This window comes from Vulpes vulpes, chromosome 4, assembly GCF_048418805.1.
Source record: "Vulpes vulpes isolate BD-2025 chromosome 4, VulVul3, whole genome shotgun sequence".
NCBI classification, from domain to species: Eukaryota; Metazoa; Chordata; class Mammalia; order Carnivora; family Canidae; genus Vulpes; species Vulpes vulpes.
In genome coordinates this window covers 88,331,116-88,351,306 of record NC_132783.1, presented here as the reverse complement: position 1 = coordinate 88,351,306, position 20,191 = coordinate 88,331,116, and the positions used below count along the sequence as shown (strand labels likewise).

At 44.8% G+C, this 20,191-nt stretch overlaps 1 protein-coding gene across 8 annotated transcripts in view; it reads left to right on the top strand.

The window, feature by feature from the left end:
* Positions 1 to 1,623: 1,623 nt before the first annotated feature.
* DYDC1 (DPY30 domain containing 1) overlaps positions 1,624 to 20,191 on the top strand; it is a 38,601-nt gene continuing 20,033 nt past the window's right edge. For 3 of the 8 annotated variants that reach the window (XM_072756369.1, XM_072756366.1, XM_072756368.1), the window contains exons 1-6: positions 1,624 to 1,706; positions 5,343 to 5,498; positions 5,965 to 6,066; positions 11,481 to 11,573; positions 13,098 to 13,154; positions 13,611 to 13,715. In XM_072756369.1, the coding sequence (XP_072612470.1) occupies positions 5,352 to 5,498; positions 5,965 to 6,066; positions 11,481 to 11,573; positions 13,098 to 13,154; positions 13,611 to 13,715 (504 nt within the window). In that variant the 5' untranslated portion in view covers positions 1,624 to 1,706; positions 5,343 to 5,351. The other 5 variants (XM_026005540.2, XM_072756370.1, XR_012001134.1 and 2 more) reach the window with 5 other exon arrangements.

The window sequence follows — 20,191 nt, the reverse complement described above, 5'->3', positions numbered from 1 at the left end:
AAAGTACAAGAGAATAAATGTGTTTAAAGCCACTAAGTTTGGGATAACAGTGGAAGGTGTGGGTACATGGTGTTGTGCTTCTGTGAACCTGTGGCCCACCTGAACCAGTGCACCGGTATGAACAATCTTCTGCACCCCTTTCACTCAAAGTGTGGTCCCTGATGAGCAGCATCACATTACCTTGTGGAAATGCACATTCTCAGGTCCCACCCCATACCTCCACAGTCAGAGTCTGCATTTTAACAAAATCCCCACGTGATTCAGTTAAAGATCTACTTTGCCTTTATGGCAGGAGAACCGCCCTTCCTAGGGAGCGGAATCCCCACTCTGCCAAAAGCCTCTCCACTTTCCAGCCCCTGAGCGCCTGCTCTCCTGTGTAGGCCGCAAATCCTTTCTGGAGGAAGCATCTGCTCTAAATTGCACGTTTTCATCCATGGTCTCCATGAAATTTGGAGCCTGACGGTTTGCTAAAACTTGATGCAAAGACAAGAGAGCTAGAATGACAGAGCCACAGCTCAAGGCCAGGAGAGGGAGGGGCCAAAGAGGTGCCTTTCGCAGCCCTCTCTCCACAAACTGAAGGGCACACTTAGCAGAGGAGAGGGGCCTAGTTTTCCTAGAGCTCCTCTGGGAGTCAGTTCACGGCCCTCCCTGTTCACTGCCTAGCAACCCAGGAGGCAGGCCGGGAAGCACAGAGATGGCCTTGCCACACCACACTCCCAGGGCTAGGCGCACGGTGGGTGCTCGCAAGTATTTTTTGACTTAATCTGCGAAGGCTCTGGCTTGCTGGCCCGGGCAAGAGCCTCCGCTCCTTCCCAGCTGTCAGCGCCCACTCTGGTACTCCTGGCCTCAACTGCCCTGGGCTGAGGCCGCTCCTGCTCAGCACCGCCTAACACAGATTAATCCAGAACCTGGGAAATGCTAGCAGAGGGTTGTCCACAAAACACTAGGTCAGGGAAGACCTGCTGCGGTGGAGGCGGGGCCTTCCGGAGGCAGGGGCACCTGCGCTGGTCCCGAGAGGGGCCAGGTGGGGTCACCAGCAACCCCAAAGGTGCGGAGCCGGCAGGGGGGCCACGGGACTTTCCCAGCCTGGGTGGGCAGGTGCCCTCTGCGTCCTGTCCCACGACCCCGCCGCCCCCAGCCCTACCAGTGCACACGGGCCTGCCCGCGGCTGGCTCCGTCCTCCCAGCCCTCAGGTCGCAGGCCCGCTCCATCCTCCCAGCCTGCAGGTCGTAGGCCTCACTCCATCCTCCCTCCTGCAGGTCACAGGCCTCACTCCGTCCTCCCAGCCCACAGGTCGTAGGCCCCGCTCCGTCCTCCCTCCCGCAGGTCGCAGGTTCGGTCCTCCCTCCCGCAGGTCGCAGGCCCCGCCACACCCGCGCCCCGTCCTCCCCGCCGCCCGCCCGCCCCGCGTGCCCCGGCGCCCCAGCTCTCCCACCCGAGCCCCCGCTCTCCGCCCGCCCCCCGCACCCCTACCGCGTGCAGGGAGCCGCCTGGGTCCGGGGCGCGCGCTCGTTGCCTAGCGACGGGACGCGCCTCGCGGGGCCGGTAGGTGCGCGCGTCGGGTGTGCGCATGCCCAGCGCGGCCGCCCAGCGCCCCGCCCCGCGGCCGGTGCTGGGGGTGGGTGGCCCGCGGCAGCCGCGGGTGCGGGCTCGGCCTGGTGAGCGGCGAGGGGCCCCGGCGGCGCCCGGGCTGCCCCGGCTGAGAGGTTAGTGCCGCGCCCTGGCAGCGCCGCCGCCTCCGGGCCCGCCCCGCCCGGTCCTCCCGGGCCACGCAGGGCGGAGGGGGAGGGGACGCGGAAGGCCCGAGACCCCTCTGCAGACCCAGGATGGGGAAACCGTGCAGGCGCCCCAGGTCGGAGGGTGCAGGTAAAGCCCGGCACACGTGAGCTCCAGGTAGACGACGAACGAGCTGGCTTATGCTGCCCTGGGCTAAGCGTTACTCCCTGTTTCTCCAAAATTCATATTGACCCGGGCATCCTATATATATATAGGATATAATATATATATTAGATTTTATTTATTTATTCATGAGATTGACACAGGCAGAGACACAGGCCGAGGGAGAAGTAGGCTCCCCGAGGGACGTCTGATGCGGGACTCGATCCCGGGACCCCGGGGTCACGCCCTGAGCCGAAGGCGGGTGCTCCACCACTGAGCCACCCAAGGGCCCCATCCGTATTATTTTGTGCCGCATCGGGCAACTCCACCCGAACCCCCTCCCCTCCCGCCAGGCTGGGCGCCAACCCCCCCCCCCCGGGCTTGGGCAAGGGACCTCTTTGTATCTCTTGTTCGGCCTCTCCAGGCTTGAGGGAGCCGTGTCTCTGCGAAAGGCCTTTCTTACCTGGAGCCGAGATGAGATGCCTGTTAGTGTGTCTGAAAAATAACAACCTGTGAGTTGGGTTTTATCACCATTTCGTGGACAGGAAACCAGGGAAGACAAGTAAGGAGCTTCCTGGGCTCTGCTATCCTGTGCCCAGGAGGATTCGGGATCAGATTCTACTCTTAGCCCAGAAGTTTCTCCCTTGGGGACATGGTCCCTTTCCCACGTATTATCCTTCTGGAACAGCAGCACGAATCTGTTCTTTCTTTTATGTTTCAAGTGACATTGAGACGTCACTGTCGTCATTTTTGTCTTTGTGAGTGTGTCGCGTCGAAGAAGCACAGTGAGGATGCTGCGGCTCACACTCGCTGATACTGTAATCCTTCTCTTCGTGTGGTGAAGACACCAATGCCAGCTTGAAAGGGAATTCGGTTCATTCGTGCCAGCTTGCAGAGCTTAAGTTTTTATGACCACGTTTATGGGCACACATACACACATTCCTTTCCCCACTGCTTTCAACAAAAGAGGTGGCTTACTCTATAAACAAGTTCTGCACCTTTTTAATTCACTTCGCACTGTGTCCTAGAGATCACTCCCTATTTTAAGGATCTTCCTCGTGCCTTTTATATAATATATATGCACCATCATCCATCGTGTTGCTGTGTCTCATCAGTCCCTTAATGATGAGCTTTTGGATGAGGCTCCAGTTTGTTCTAAGTAATGGAGCAAAATAACCACATGCACGTATCATCGCTCCATATTTTTGCAAGTTAAGATCCGACAAGTGAGATCAATGGTTTAAAGGGTAAATACTTACGTAATTTTCTAGATACTGCCAAATTCCTGTGCACAGGGGTTATACCATTTTGTACCCTCACCACCGTCAAATGAGAGAGAGCACTTTGGGGATTGAAGGATGAACCTCAGGAGGTTGTTGTTTCTGAAATTTTATGCAGAACGTTTGGTGCATTTGTCCAGGGACAGGCCTAGACATGCTGGCATTCTGTTCCCTCATGTTCAGCTCATACCTGACCAATGATGCGTGTAGTATATATTTATTGAATGATGAAGACATTTCATTAGATTCTTAGAAGTGACTGGTTTCCATAAGGGTAATTTGAAATTTTTTTCAAAGCACCGGAAGTGCTTGCTATATTCTTTCCTCCCTGCCTCCTTCCTTCTTTCCCCTCCTTCCCTCCCTCCTTCCTTCTTTCCTCCCTTCCTTCCTTCCCTCCCTCCTTCCTTCTTTCCCCTCCTTCCTTCTTTCCTTCCTTCCCTCCTTCTCTCCTTCCTTCCTTCCTTCCTTCCTTCCTTCCTTCCTTCCTTCCTTCCTTCCCTCCAATCTGGTCTAAGATTGTTCCTGTCCACCTTCATAACTGCATAGACTGGGACATTACTGGGAGGATGGAGGAAGTCATTCACGTGCCTCCACGGAGAGCCAGCATGCCTGCTCTGTGATTAAAACACACTCCTTGAGGAGCTGGAGGAGCTTGTCTTCTAGCAGGAGGACAGATGCATGTGTACACACACGATCTTGGCATGCATGACAAGTGCTGTGTGAGTCGCTTGGAGAAGGTGGGGCTTCTTTACGTTGCTTGGGAAAGTCCAGGGAATGAGAGAGGACCAGCATCTTGCAGGCGAGATGTTTCCTCAGCTGGGAGATAGAGAGGAAGCGTTACGCGCAGAAGTCTTGGAGATGGCAGTGTGCAAGGCGTGGCTGTCAGGATGGCAGACCGCTGAGGGTTGTCAGAGCCCAGGATATGCTGGCGGCAGGGGAGAGGTCTGGGGTGAGCCTGAGTAGAAATTGGGGCCAGGGGATCCCTGGGTGGCTCAGCGGTTTAGCACCTGCCTTTGGCCTAGGGTGTGATCCTGGAGTCCCGGGATCGAGTCCCATGTCGGGCTCCTGGCATGAGCCTGCCTCTCCCTCTGCCTGTGTCTCTGCCTCTCTCTCTCTCTCTCTGTGTCTATCATGAATAAATAAATAAAATCTTAAAAAAAAAAAAAGAAATTGGGGCCAAAGCATGAGGAGCTTCATATGCTATTCCTCGAAGGTTGAATTTTTTGTTTACTTTTTTGTCCTTGGAGATTCATGGACTTTTGGGGGTTTTTTTTGTTTGTTTTTATTTTTGAGGTGGAGTATTATGATATTATGAGTATTATGATTTTCTAAAACTACCCTCATGGCTTGGGAGGAACATCTCGGTCACAAAGATAATGACTCTGGATTCAAGAGTTGGGTACGAATCCCATGTTCACCACATTGACCTACGCCCCTTACACCTGGGCTTCCTCACCCACACAGTGGGCTGATGACACTGATTTTTGGCCCCTGTTGTGAGGATTGAGTGAGACATGCCCTGCTTGGCACATGGCTGTCTCACAGTCATGACAGTACCCTTTTTTCTGACTTTTTTTTTTCATCTTTTTTTGTTTAGTTCCTTTATCATTTATTTCTGCTCTAACCTTTGTTACTTTCTTCCCTTTGCTGGTTGGGGGTTTTGTTTGTTGTTCATTTCTGAATCTCAACCTTGAGATCCTACAGGATTTTATTTTATTTTATTTATTTATTTTTTTTCCTACAGGATTTTAAAAGTGCTTCTTAGTAGTGGTAATTGTGACATCGGTGGAATCTTTTTGGAAATTGTTAGGTGGGGATCCCTGGGTGGCGCAGCGGTTTGGCGCCTGCCTTTGGCCCAGGGCACGATCCTGGAGACCCGGGATCGAATCCCACATCGGGCTCCCGGTGCATGGAGCCTGCTTCTCCCTCTGACTGTGTCTCTGCCTCTCTCTCTCTCTCTGTGTGACTATCATAAATAAATAAAAATAAAAATAAAAAATAAAAAATAAAAAAAAAAAGGAAATTGTTAGGTGTTTCACCAAGCCAGCTTGCTAGTGTCATCCTTGATGGGAGGTGCCCATGACAGGATGCAGTGCTCTGTTGGCCTCACTGGACTCTGCTTTTAGTGTGACTTGCTGAACATTTCCTGCATTAATGCAAAAACATTTACCTTTTTGAAATCAGGGGGGAGAAATGGAGTCGACATATCTCCAAAAGCACCTTGGGACATGTCTAACTCAAGGTCTTGCAGAAGTGGCAAGAATTCGCCCAGTGGATCCAATAGAATATTTAGCATTGTGGATTTATAAATATAAGGAAAATGTGACCATGGAGCAACTGGTAAGTAGGGATCTTCTTTTAGAAAATTAGAAGAATAAGATAACTGGTCCAGTTTGCTTTTTTAATAAAAAGTTCAATGCTATTTCTATTATAAAAATAGTATGTTTATTATAGAAGAAACTTGGACAATATGAAAAAAACCAGAAAGAATAAAAAATACCCCAGAGAAGATTTCTTTTTAGATTTTTAGGTATTTTCTTCTAGTCTTTTTTCTGTACATTTCCTATGCACTTGTAGATTTTTTTTTACATAATTATGATCATACCCAATGTATAATTGTAATTTTATGCTATTTGTTCAAATAAAACACATATCTCCCCAAATTTTTGCACCTTTTCTAAGTGGTTGAATAAAATTTGCTTCCCCTTTTCCCTGTCATTGGTGATTAACACTCTTTCAAGATTGTTTTTACAAATTATTCTGGCTCAAATTAGTCATGTGGCAATTGCTTTTAAAACCCTGCTAGAGACAGAAGGAAATGGCCAACTTGGAGCGGGAAAGAGAACTAGCTGAGATTGAGCAGGAGATGATGGAGAGGCTCAAAGCCGAAGAACTCCTGTTTCAGCAGGTGAGACACGCATGGGAGTTTGGGGGACACTGGAGTGAGCTGTGTCAGCCTCAGTGTGGTGCAACCCAAATACTGAAAACCTCCCCATCTCTAATTAGTTAGCAGTGGCTCTCTTCTATCTTCGTGTTCCTGTGTTTCTGTATCTGTGTCTTCTTTGCTGGAGAAGCAGCAGCAGTGGCGTGGGAGGAAAACCCAGGGAGTATGCTCTCATGAAGGTCAAGGGGAGAGACCCAAGGGGTCAGCCACGCCTACTGTTGGTTGAGTGAGAGCAAGACTGCAAAGTGCTCATTCAAGACCATGGTGTGTGTGGGGTGGGGTGTAACAGGGAAGATGGTGAGTTTAGGTGATGCTTTCAAGGGGATTTTTCAGAGAAGGAGTTTGGGGTTTTTTAAGAACAGAGGGGCAGGAGGGGGTTGATGTTAAGAGGGAGAGGATGGTCTAGGTACAGGTGGGTGTATAGGTTTTATGGCACAAAGTTTAAAACAGTTTCTTCATGACTCTTTCTTCTTTATGAAGTAGGGATGATGATCATCTTACAAGAATGAGGCGATAAAATGGCAGGTGTGGGGAGAGTGGTGATGGTTTTGAAATAGTAGCTTTGTAGAATGGTAGCATTGACTGGGAAACTTAGCATTACCTGATAGCATTGAGTACCCTGTCAGAGTTAGAAACCAGGCATATATTTTCTTAAAGATCATTTATTTATTTACTCATGAGACACGCAGAGAGAGGCAGAGACACAGGCAGAGGGAGAAGCAGGCTTCCCGAGGGACGTCTGATGTGGGACTTGATCCCAGGACCCCGGGATCATGCTCTGAGTCAAAGGCAGATGCTCAACCGCTGAGCCCCCCAGGCGCCCCGAGACCAGGCATTTATAATGTTGCCAGCTAGTTTGGTTTTATGATCCTGTAATTTTTCTTCACTTAGGCCTGAAGGCCTGAGTGATGATGTGCAAGGGGCAGCGCCTGTGACTGACGTGGGTTTAAGGTAGCACGTTGGGGAGCTGAAGGTGCTGGGAAGAGAATGGTTTCAGGGATGAGTCATGGATTGTAAACTAGAGAGGGAAAGTTCCAGAGTGGCTTTTGGACTAATTTAATTTATGGACAGCTTCTGAACTAGATCTAAGTTATCCCTATTGTTCTGCCACATGGTCCTTAACTCCAGGGTCTCGACTCCACTCTAGAAGCCTGTTGTTTGGGTGTGTGGATAGAAAGGAAACTATGGATGTGGTGAATAGCTTCTCTGCCTAACCTGTCACCCCTGCTACTGGGATAGAACATTCTAGGCACCCGAGACAGATAAGGCTATTGAAAACTTCACTGCTCCTGAATCTTCATTTTTCAATCATTTGGTTTATTCTTATGTGGAAGTTGCAGAGCGTGGAGCCAGATATCAAACAATCATCCAAATGGGCAAACATTCTGCTGCAGAATTGCCCCAACTTTGAGTGAGAATCTTCTCTTCCTCTTTCAGCTTCTACAACTAGTATCTGTCCCCTGTCTCTCAGACTGAGGAGAACATCTTCCTCAAGACAATTCCATCACAAATGTGGGGGTACTTAACTTTCTTTGGCTCTTCTACTTAACCTTACTTAGCGAAAATTTGGCAATCCTAGAAATCAAGCACTTCTCTAGCTGTATCCTGTTGATGGGTGTGAAGGGATCCACTGTACACTGAACCCTGAGCATTGTGTTGGGATTGGAAGATAACAAGAACGTTCTGCAGACGATTTTATGACCGTTAAAGAAACCAGACGATTTTATGACCGTTAAAGAAACAGCTTGGTGGCCAGAAATAGAGAAGGAAAGGGGGCCTGTGCAGAGAAGGTCTACAGGAGAAGAGCTTAAGAGAGAGTGAGGCCGAGATGCACAGAAACAGAGAGATGCTCTGAACTCACCGTTGAGTCAAGTGAACCTGAGTGTCAAGACTCTGGTCACCTCCACGTTGTTCTCATAGTGCCACTGGGTTGAAATTCCTTGAAATTTTTGGCACTCTCCAGTAAGCCCTGGACCCTGTGAACAGGAAAGTGCGTTGACTGCCATTTTCAACCTAAGAGCTCACTTAGGAGATAAAAGCTTTTTATTTGTTTGTTTGATCTATTGATCAATTTGTTTGAGTATCTTTCTAATGGTTTTACTCCTATGTGAAGAAAGGAATTGAGTTTTGAAGTTTTCTTGAAAACGTTAAGAAACTGGTTCTGTTGTCCAAGGTGGTTGGTATTTAACAACTGTAGTTTGCATTGTTGTTGAGAGATTAGTTATTTTACTTCCTCTGCAAGAATCTGAAAGTGGATTGCAAGCGATGTTCTTGCACTTCCGCAACCTATCTCATCACTTTTTTCCCAGTGTGGATAATACAGGTTTACCAAGAAATTCCCTTTACCAACCCTCTGTAAATAAAGAGTAACCACTGTTTATTATCTATTTATAAAAATATTATCTTTAAAAAATTCATTTGCAAACTGTAGTTTTAAGATGCTCTTAATGGGATTGGTATGTGTTATGATATATTATGTAGACATAGCAAGAGAGAACACATTTCCACAAATGTTCTATCAATGAAATAACATTTAAAAAAATAATTGAATACAATTTTCCTTTTGGAATACAGGCTTACTGCTTAAGAGAATTAAATTATATTTTTAGAGATAACATTTCATTTAGTTGGAGTTCAAAGTTAATGTTCCCTATCATCAAAATTGCTTAAAGACATTTATCTTTTAATGGTGATCTGTAATGAGATTTCAGTATTTCATCTTTGAAAATAGCTGAGAAATTGGTCCTGCCAAATGCTGATATCGGTCCGGGTGCATATAATTTTGACCATATTTATCTCTTGGAATGCATTTGTAGAATTCTATTAGATTTTTATCTTGTTTTGCTTTTGGCATGTCATTACCTTCCAGATTAATCACTTCCAATTGAGGGTTGGTAAAAGCTTCTCAATTACACAGTTAAACAGATTTGGTGATATGGGAATTTCATTTGCACTGAAATCCAGGCCACCAAATACTCTGGGTCTGTAGTTTGAGCTCAGGAAACACATCTGCTGCAGATTTGTGCGGGAATGAGGGGATCTAGTTTCTTGTTTTAGGTTTTGATCACATGGGGAGTGTATAAGGCAGTTTGACATGGTGATTCAAACCTAAGTTGTTGAAATGGCTTCCTACAGTGTTAAGTTTTACATATTAAGGGCTGTTTTGCCCTGTAAGCTTAGTTCGAATTGATTTAAAAACATTATTAAGTCTGCAGCAAAGGCTTATTTCCAAAGCCATTTAAAGTTTGATAATAGTGATTGAGAATGATTCTTCTCATTCCGAAAAATTTCAGCCTTGGTCCTAAGCCCAAAAATGCACAATAACACATTACCACTGTGAAGCCATGCAACTGCTGTGTGCTAGGGCAAGCCAACATTTATTCAGTTTCAATTTCTGACAAAAATTCACAGAACTGATGATGGTTGCATTCATTAGAGTGAATGAAGGAACATTGTTGGCACTGCTGGCTCAATGGCACATGACAGATTCAAACATTTTCTGCAGAAGACCTGCTGTTGAATAATATAATGAATACTCATAGGCTTTCAACACTGCATTTTCACAAGCTTTGTAAATTTGTCCAACTAAGCTTCTTTCTGTTCCACACACATTATTATCACAATTGATTGTGACATATCTTAACAGATTTCACTGCTGATTGTACTGAATAACGTTTCTCAATTTCTTTGGAAATATTTCTTGGGGCACCTTGGTAGCTTAGTGGGTTGAGTGTCCGACTCTTGATTTTGGCTCAGGTCATGATCTCAGGGTCGTGGGATTGAGCCCCAGGTCGGACTCCACCCTGAGCATGGAGCCAGCTTAAGATTCTCTCTTTCCCTCTCCTTCTGGCTTTCCCCTATCATGTGTACACACATTCCCTCTCTAAAAAGAAAGAAAAAGAAAAAGAAAAAGAAATTATTTCTTGCCTGTACAGGCTGATCTTTCAATCACTTAAAACTCAGCATTGATACCAGTAAACAACAACAACTGATCAGTGTTGGGAACATTTGTCTACCCATTAAGAGCCAAGGAAAATCGCTCCAAATAATTTGCCTTGTTTTTAATTGACTGTTGATGTTGCTCCCAGTGTCATCAACTCTTTGAGCAACTGTTTTCACCAAAAGGCTAGTAATCTTAATTCATTTTTTTCTGGACACTGAAATCAAACATGTTTTAATTAAATCACCATTGGGAAATGAACTTGTTTGCTTGGCTAACAAATGAGCCACTTGCAAACTTGCTTTCGTTGCAGCCTCATTTTTATTTTTAATTTTTATGAAGAAATTCTACTACGGTGAAATAATTCTAAGCTCTCTAACATTTCTGACCTTTATTTTCATGGGAGTTGAGAATATTGTGATGATAAGTATTTAGTCTGGTAATACTAAAGTTTATTGAATTCTTTTTGTGGAGTATCCTTGCTTAAATAAACACCATACTTTTTTGCCATTTAATTTGATAATAAAATAATCTATTCTCCACTGTATCTTAAAGGGACAACATTTAAAGTCTACTCCTTTTCTTGTTATGACATGTTGGGTATACACCGATTTAAAAAATGTCATGGCATAGAGATACTGTGGTTCCAAGAACTATTGAGATAAACAATGCCACTGTGATTTGTAGCATGCTGGGGAGCAATCCAAAGTGATGAGAGCGCCATCTATGGTCACTGTTGCAACCACTCAACTGTGCTATTGGGCAAAAATAATCACAGACAATAAGTAAACAAGTGAACATGATGGTGTTTCAATAAAACTTTATTTATAGGCAATGAAATTTGAACTGTATATAATTTCCATGTATCATGACATATTACCCTTTCAATATTTTTCAACCATTTAAAAATGTAAAACTTTTCTTAGCTCATGGGCTGTGCTACAGATACAGAATCGAATCATATCTGGCCCACGGAATTTAGTTTGCTGTTATTCTAGTGTGGCATGTATGTTGATTGGGACCAATATATTTTTGATTATCTATGGTTTTGGATAATATACTTAAGATTTTCTTATCCACTCTTCTGCAACGAAGGTTTGGCTACTTGAACACCTATCTATGCTTGGAAAGATTTTTATCTGAAAACAGTACTGCAGTCTCATTTGTTGCTTCAAGAAGAACAGAGAAATAACTTGATTTTGTACGAATTTTGCTGCTCTACAAATTAGAAATTAAGGAAGCTTCCCTTTTTGTGTTAGACTTCAGGAAATACTTGTAAAAGCAAAAGTATTAGGTGGCTGTGATCATTTATTCTTGTAAGCTTCTGAAATTTAGGTAGGTATAAACTTAGTTATCCTGGGACATTTCAGAGTGATTAGAGTTAATTCCTTGCAATTGATCTGACTCTAATATGACTTATTTATTTCTGAATATTCAGCAACAGCTGGCATTCCAGCTGGAGCTGGAAATGCAAGAAAAAGAGAGACAAAGGATAGAAGAACTACAGAGAGCTCAAGAACAATTAGAGAAGGTAATTTGAAGTTTTATAGGAAAAAAAATGTCTACTTTATTTAAAACCTTGTAGAATCCTCAGTCTGTTTCTTGCCGCTGTTATAACATGGGATTCAGAGATGTGCCACACATTAGCTATGTGACTGAGACAAATCTTACAACCTTTTCAATCTCAGTTTGCCTTTTTGTGAGATAACGTTACTGGCCATACCTCAATGGCTTGTTGTTAGGATCAGCCCAGATCATATATATGGACATGAAACTGCTTTGTGAGCAGCAGAGTTCTTTCATGGGGATATTAGTCACACTCTAGTCAAGGCACAGTTGTTCCTAACTCTGACAGCCGATGTTCAAAGTCGAAGTCCCTGTAACATTGAGGGTATTCTGATCTCTGAGATAGTAGCACATCTCTTTCTCGTGTTAGATGTATTATCAACAATAAGTTACATGAATGCTTCCTATCTTTTATTAAAAAAAAATTACACAGTAACATGTTAAAAAGCAGTCTGTCTCCATTAACTATGTCTATATATTATCAGTTCTCTAGTTTGACCAGTGTTTCCTGGTATCCAAAAAGTATGTGTATGTCATATAGACCAAACTTCTAAATGACTGAGTTATACTCTTATACTGGATATTTCATATTGTATATTTATAATCAGCCAGCCTCTTTTTTAAAAATATTTTTTCAATTTAATTATCGTTAGTATTTTTTATTTGAGAGAGACAGCACAAGTGGGGAAACAGGCAGAGGGAGAGGGAGAAGCAGGCTTCCCACTGAGCGGGATGCCTCACACAGGGCTTGATCCCAGGGCCCTGGGATCATGACCTGATGCTTAACTGACTGAGCCACCCAGGCACCCCCAGCCAGTCTCACTTATTCAAATGTGACTCCTCTATTTATCTATAACTAAAATCAAAAACAGAAGTAGGTCTTATAGAATATGTGTATTCATGGCTTAGATGAGAGCATCATTATTTAAAGCACTTTCTGAAAAGTTGGAAGAGTGAATGGAATTAAAAAATGAGAACCTTAAAAAGATAAACTCGAAGCCCTATACATGGTTTAAAAAACACATAGTTAACAAAACCACAGATGCCAAGCTTATCTTAGTCTGAGTGCCATAGGGCATGGAGACATACACATATGTTCACATGCCCATAAATACACGGAGATACAGACCCTCTTTCCCTTCAGTGAAGATTCAGTGATGTAAAATGAGAGAAGAAAGGTTTCTGTTTTGTCACTTGTCACACTGGCTAACAATTTGGCTTCAGGTTTAACATTTCGGATCACTTCATTCTTTAGAGTTGTGTTTAATTATAAATAAAACATGGGTTTCTATTAGTAGCAAGTGTCATATGAGACTACAGGCTACAGTCTTGTGCTAAATGTATTCAGATCAACCCTGTAAGAGTGATGACCTATTTGCTGTTAAATTGATCATAGCGTTGCATAAAAATAGAATCTCTTGAAAATGAAACGTGGAATCAAAATGGAAAGTATGTTCAAATATTTTTCTTCATGTTTATCTATTTATAGGAGATGAGAATGAATATGGAAAATATAGCTAAGAGTGAAGATAGTTCACATGCAGAGGTGAGAAGGAAAAGTTATCCTGTGTTACGTGAAATGCATGAGCGTGTGCATTCGGAGCTAAACTTCTCAATAATGAAATTATCAAAACTGACAGTCCACCTACGTGTTCTGGTCACAGCAGTTCACAAGTACAATGTGCTTTAAAGCAAAAATCTCAAAGTGGATAAAAATTAGACATTCATTTTGTGTTTGTATTTAAAAAAATAGAATGTTGTGAGATATTTATTGACCATATGTTTACTTACAGTGATAGATTTTAAATTTCTGAATGTACTTTTTAAACCAAGTTTCCAGCATTTATCTCTAGAACTCTTTCTCTGGGAACGGGTATTGGTTCAGTCCGTTAATGTTGAATTTCAATGTTGTGATTCCAAAACTTCTTATCCAAATCAAAAGAAAATTCATGCATTCATTTTTAACTCATTTAAAATTAAATATGAATTTTAACAATTGTAGGATGTAACATCAGACTCAGGCAAAACACTAGCTGAAATCAGTGATCGATATGGGGCCCCTAACCTGAGCAGAGTGGAAGAACTTGACGAGCCAATGCTCTCTGATGTGAGTATCTTTTAAGAAAGTGTTTTGTAAAAAACAGACTTTTTTTTTTTTTTTTTACTATGGGAAAGCCTAGTGCAAATTAAGCCTGGGATGGTTGGCAAATGGGCCTTTTGTATCATAGAAAGAAAATCAGTTCTCTGGGTGCTGACCAATATATTCCTGAGATGCCCTATTGTGATCATGTGCTGCTGGCCACAGGGGTCAGGGTGGGCACATGACTGGCTCCTTGCAAATGTGTCAGCATGATGGGAAAGTAGCTAGAAGCTAATGTTGAGGTCATGCAATGCCCCTGTGTGGAGGGTGATTTCTGTACTTTAGAGTTAGGCTTTGAAAATCTCAAAATCTCTTCAAAATATATACTTAAGATCATTTGGTGAAATATGTAATCTTTAAGTTAAATTTTGGGGGCCAGCTTATTGATTCTCTGTAGCAAATCCGTTCTAGCTAAACATCCTAATGAAAGTACCTGCTTTTATAGTATAAAGTACACTTGCTTGTTTAATCAACATACATGTTCTCTATGTATCATGCACTGTGCCTGATGCTGTTGAGCATAAAACACATTGTTATTTACCTTGCCTGGGGGTGGGGGGACAGACAATTAGACAAGCAATTAATAGTCACTGCTAGAGTGACCAGGTGATTTATTGGCCAGAGCAGTAAGTAGGCTTTGGGAGTGAACAGGGAAGCTGTTAATAACTAAGCCAGAACTGTGGGTATAGACCAGAACTGTCTCATCAGAGGGTATATTTAGTGACCTAACCATGTGCGCTGACAAAGTGGGGCAGACAGCCCAGTGGAGGAGCCCTAACAAGGAAGGCTTCCTGAAGGAAGTTGGTGACTGGTTACTGGGCGGTGGGAGGTCTAAGAGCACAGCCAGTATGAGACCCCCCCCCCACCAGGGGAGAGTGGGGTGTGTGGGGCAGGGAGGGAGGAGAGACCAGGCAGGGGAGAGAGCAGGAACCAGGCCATGAAAGGCCTGGTAATGTCGATTTTATCCTAAAGGCAGTGGAGCTGATGCAGTCAGCAATCAGCATTTTAGAAAGGCATCTGTAAGCAGCAGGGAGCACAGGATGGAGAGAGACACGAGGACACCTGTTAGGTGGCCAGTGCCGTAATCCAGACTGAAATGGTGTTGGTGGTCTATTTGGAAGGGGGAGCTAGAAGGGCTTGGTGCTAATCAGTCAGTAGAGACGTTTTTATTAAATGTCTGCTGTGTTTTGGTACCATGTGGCGAGCCAGCGAATACCAATGAACATAACAGATGGGGTTCCTGAACCCTGCTCTCTGGGGCTCTGGGGGCTGTGGGCCAGGAGCAGGTGTGGAGAGACCTGGTCTGGATGAGTCTTCCTGAGGGAATGATGCTTGAGGAGTTAGCCTGAGCTAAGCACTGTAGGTGGAGAGAGTGAGGTGCCCTCAAGGAGCTGGTGTGGTCCAGCTCAAAGGCTGGGTTGCACGGAGCTCAAAGGTGGCATGACTCGAAGCTGGAGAGGTGGCATCATGTGCTCTGTATGACAAATGCAGTGGGACTCATTGAAAGGGTCTATGTAGGGACTTCGAGATGTGGCTTTAGAGGAGGGAGAGAGGATTTGAGTGGGCAGGTGTGGAAAAGGGAGACCACTTCAGAGGTTTCACAGTTATCCAGATGCAGGATCACCAGGGCTGGGACCAGGGTATAGACCACAGTGAAGGGGAGAACCAGGTGGATTCAATACTGGCTGGGAGGGTAAGGCACAGAAGGAAGTCACGGTGATGCCCAGATTTCTGCCATGGGCACCTGGACTAAGAGCTTCACCATTTGTTGAGTTGAGTAATGTAAGAAGAGGAGGTAGGTTTTATGAAAATGATGGCTTCAGTTGTGAACACGTTGAGCTTCAGGGGACCCCAAGATATGCAGATGTAATTGACCAAAGACCAGTTGATATGTGGGGTACAGGTCCAGACAACAGGGGAGAGGTCCAGGCAGGAGATGGGAAAGCAGCAGTCATAGGCATAGGTGCTATGTAGGGCTAGGAAAGGAAGCAAGGTACCTAGGAAGGAGTGCAGAATGTGCAGGACGGGGCTCGGGTGAATGCATTAGAAATTCCATCCTTAAGGAGTGGATCCAGGAAGAGGACCCTTTACAAAAAGAATAAGGATAACAATAAGAAAGAGGAGCAAGAGAAGGAGAAAAAAGGATGGTTGATAAATGCTTGAGAACACAGTTTGTTATTATATCAAGTATGGATCTTACTTGAAATAATTTGAAACTAGCAAAAGCTTCATTCATATCATCACAGTTCTAATTGTATTAAAGCATGTTTACTTTTTATTTTGCTTTTAGGTTGCATTAAATATTGACCAAGATTTGTAGGATCAACTAACTTAAGAGCAATAAATTTTTCTGCTTATTTCAAGTTTCAAAATATGAGGTTTCCAGTTGTATTTTTTTCCTCCAAACTTGAACTCAGCATTTTTTCCCCCTCTAAAGACAGCTTTATAAATGAGCCTCAAGGATAGCCTTAAAAGGTAAAGGTTGTTTTGGGATCCCCAATGCAACTGGTTATCCATAGGATTCCTCTGAGAGCAGGAGAGAGAGTTTGCCCAAGCAACCAAAAGGGACAAATGAGAAATGAGCTGAAAAGAGCGTGTGTGTCTGCATGAAAACAAGATTGTTGAGGTAAAAGTTCTGATCTGGGAGGAGTGAGAGAGGCTGAACTGTGCAGGGCTCGGGAACGTTAACCAGGCTTTACATCCCACATTCCCCCCAGAAGTGGGCCTCAGAGATTTCTCCAGTTTGCTAGGCAACGATTCTTTGTAGGACCATTAATTTCATGCTTCCTCATGGGGCTGGATGGGGAAGGATGCCAAGTACTGGGGTACAGAGAGGCAGCCTCTCTTCTGGAGCAACCAATGGGCAAAAGTACTGGTACTGCTGTTGGAGGAAAGCTGTCGCTGGACACAGGCCATGTGGGGGGCTTCCTTGAGTGGGCGCTGGGTGGTCCACAGGCCCTGATGGCTCTCCTGGCCCCTCAGAAGTTTCAGGCCTGGCTTTGAACTTTCTGTTTTTTAAGGAATGATATAGACATGGAAACATAAATGCCAGGAAGAGGCTTCTTAAAAAAAAAAATCTGCTTTTGGTTATCACATACCTTTCCTGAGGCCTAGTTGTTTAAATCAGAAAAGGGGCGGGAGGGCGGAGGATGAGGAATGCTGGTTTCATTAAAAAGACGTTATCTTGTCATATCAGTTCTGTACGTTTTTTAGAAGTCTCAAGTGCCCTGGAGAGATGGTTTCTGGGTCATGGAGGCCACCAGACACTGTGCCCCCCCCCCCCCCCCCAGTATGGATAAACTGCATCTGTCCACCCAGAGAGCACAGGGTCCCCCAGGCTCAGGCTATGAGGGCACTCATAGAGAGCTGGGGGTGGAAGGACAGGCTCAGAGGGCTCTGGCACTCAGTAAAGCCCAGGCCAGTCTGGTGCTAGGGCTTGACAGCAAGAGTCTGTGAGTGTCGGCTAATCACAGGGGGGAGTTGCTGTGTCTCTAGGGTGGGGAGCAGTCTGGTTTGGAGCACTCCCCCCCCAGGTCTGGGCACAAGAGGGAAGAGGTAGAATGGGGTGAAAAAAGAGATGAAACTTTTTTTCTCGACATTTTTCTAGGCCTGGTAATTTTTGGTTAGATGTGAATTCTATCTTCTTGGGTGTTGGATATTTTTAGTCTTATAAATATGTTTGTGCTTTGTTTCTGGACGTCATTAAGGTGCTCGGAAATAGTTGCATCCTTTCCAGTCTTGCCTCTGAGAAGCTTTGTTAGGTGGGACCAGAAGAGAGTGGGGTCTAGGGCTAGATTTGCCTTGCCATCAAGGCAACACTCTCTGGGTGTACTACCCAGTGTCGAGTGAGAAAATGATGAGAATTTTTGTTTCGGTTGTGGAAAGATACATTTTTAAATTGTATTTTTAAACCACTTTATTGAGGTAGGATTGACAGCAAGAGAAATCATTCACCTCTCTCTTCAAGCCATGGGTAGGCCCTCTCATTATTCCAGAGACTCTTACCTTAGCTTGTCTCTTCCTCATACCCGGGCATTTATTACTCAGCTGAAGACTCAGGGGGACCCTCCTGAGGTATCTCTTGACTCCCAGCTCCCCCTCCTTATTCAAGGGCTTCACGTATATTCTCCCTCCTTGCGATGTAGCTTGTAAACAGTCGTGAGGCAGTGCCCAGGTGCAGCTGTAGGGAGCACCCCGTGTCCGGTTTCTCAGAGCTCACTGTCCTTTGCTGCCTTATGTTCACGGTCCTAACACTTATTGTTTTATGTGTTTTGTGCTGGTTTTTCACTGTTTCACATGTGAGGGTAAGTCCTGGCCTTCTTAGTCCATCTCTGCCTGAAACCAGAGTTCAAACGCCACAGACTTTTTCTCATAAAAATAGCGGTTCCTTTTTGCTTTCTAAACTTGCCTCATTTGGTGAAATGTAATGTGATTACCTTCTGAGAAGAATTTGGGAGGTTCTGGAGGTATCTGATGACTTTTATCTCTTACCTGGTTTGGAACCAGGCAGAAGGGGCCAAGTGAGAATCAAGGAAATAACTTTATAGATGCTAAAACTACATCAGAGAGGATACTTTGGACACCAGGCTGAGGCTCAGTATCCTATTCCTTTGGGCTAGTTTGAAGCAAAGCAGCTGGAAGACCATAGTTGTCTGTGTCTGCTGGACAGTCTGCCTGTTGGGCGTCTCATGTGGAGGACAGAGGCATGGTGGGGCTGTGGCCAGTTCTGATCCCTGAGGGTTTCGGGAGCAAGAGCTCAGAGGTCAGGTTTACCCCCAACCTTTGTTCTCTTGGAAGAACAAAGAGAAGGGGCAGCAATTGCCTGGCTTCCTCTTCTGCTTCACCCTTCTCTCCTGGGAAATGACACCATATCAGCATTATTTTGGCTGAAATACGTGACTGAAAGCCCTGGCTGGGAAGAAGCTGACAATACTGATCCATTGTCTCCCATGAGAAGTCCAGAGAATGGGCAGCCCACAAACGTGATCAATCAGGGCTCCCTCCCTCTGGGCTCTGCCTTTCTACTTGCCCTTGGGTTCATCCTCAGGCTGATCCTAGTGAGGCTGCAGTAAATAATGCCAGGTGCCATATTCCAACACAGCAGCATCTTGTGGAAGTAGAGGGGAGAGTCTTCCTGGGGTTTTTATTTATTCCTAGCACCTCCCTGGCAGACTTGCCTTCCTGTCTCACTGATTGTGATTGTGTTCGACACTTATCTCTAATTTCATTTACAGTGAAGATAAGGAGTCATCACCCGAAGTACTTACACTGTCATCATCTTACTGATTCATTGATTTATAGATTCATTTATTTTCAATTGACACCAAAGGGTCATATGTGGTTACCAGGGTGGGGCTAGTGAGGCACCTAGGGTGCCAAATGGAAGCGCAGGTTCTTCAGTTGACAGGAACCTGAGGATGAGAGCCTCTTAAAAATTTTGCTGCCAAGGCACCCTGTCTGCCTTGCCCCAGTCCTGGCCCTGCAGGACTTTATTTACTGTGGGAAACAAGCATAGGGCCTGACCTCTGCCCTGCAGAGCTTTTGTATAGTTGGCAATCACATACTATAGGCACTAACTGGAAGTACAAATAGAAGCTAAGAATTTAGAGGAGAATATGACTTGAAAAGGAGAGCATTTCAAAATAAACTTTGAAGGAGAAATAAGAACACATAAAACCCACAGAAATCTGAAGGAAACTGGACCAAAGAGAGATGGCTAGGAACCAGACTGGGGAGGGCTTTGTCACGAACCTCCCAGGTCTGGGCTTGAGACCAGGAAGCGACATGTGGGAAGAGACTCGAGATGGCCTTTGGGACTCTTCCCAGTTTCCATTATGGATGTGATGGTGAAATTCAGGTTGTGTGGTTAAGGGTGTGGGTTTTAGTAAAGGAAGGGCAGGAGATTGAGGTTGTCTTTTAAAGGAATTTGGTGATGAAGAGAGAGTGACCTGAGGGCGTATGGCTGGGTTGCACAGGGATTCTCTCCATGGGAGAAGTGAGGTTCTGCTTGTGCTCTGGCAATAGGAAAGCTGGCAAGCCGAGACGTAGAGAGTGGAGGTGGGACTCAGGAGGGTCCAAGCAGGGGTCCAGGAGTACGAGATGGGGGACACAACTAAGAGGGAGAAGAACACTTTCAAAATGGTGTTTTCTTCCAGGAGGGAGAAAATGGAGAAAAAGATATTTTAAGCAGAGAGGATGGACATGTGGGTAGGGGAGCAGTGCGCAGTCTGCATTCTCTCCTTCAGATCCTTTCAGTAAAGGAGCAAAGGGCAGAGGTTGGTCAAGTACTTGAGTGAGAGTGCATTTAAAACATGTGCTGGGGGAATGGACCCCAAAATGATTGTTGGACAACTCTGTGGGCCCACTGCAAGTTCACTCATTCAAAGAACACTAGATGGGTGCATACTGTACCTCTCAGTTCCCTCATCTGGACAATAAATATA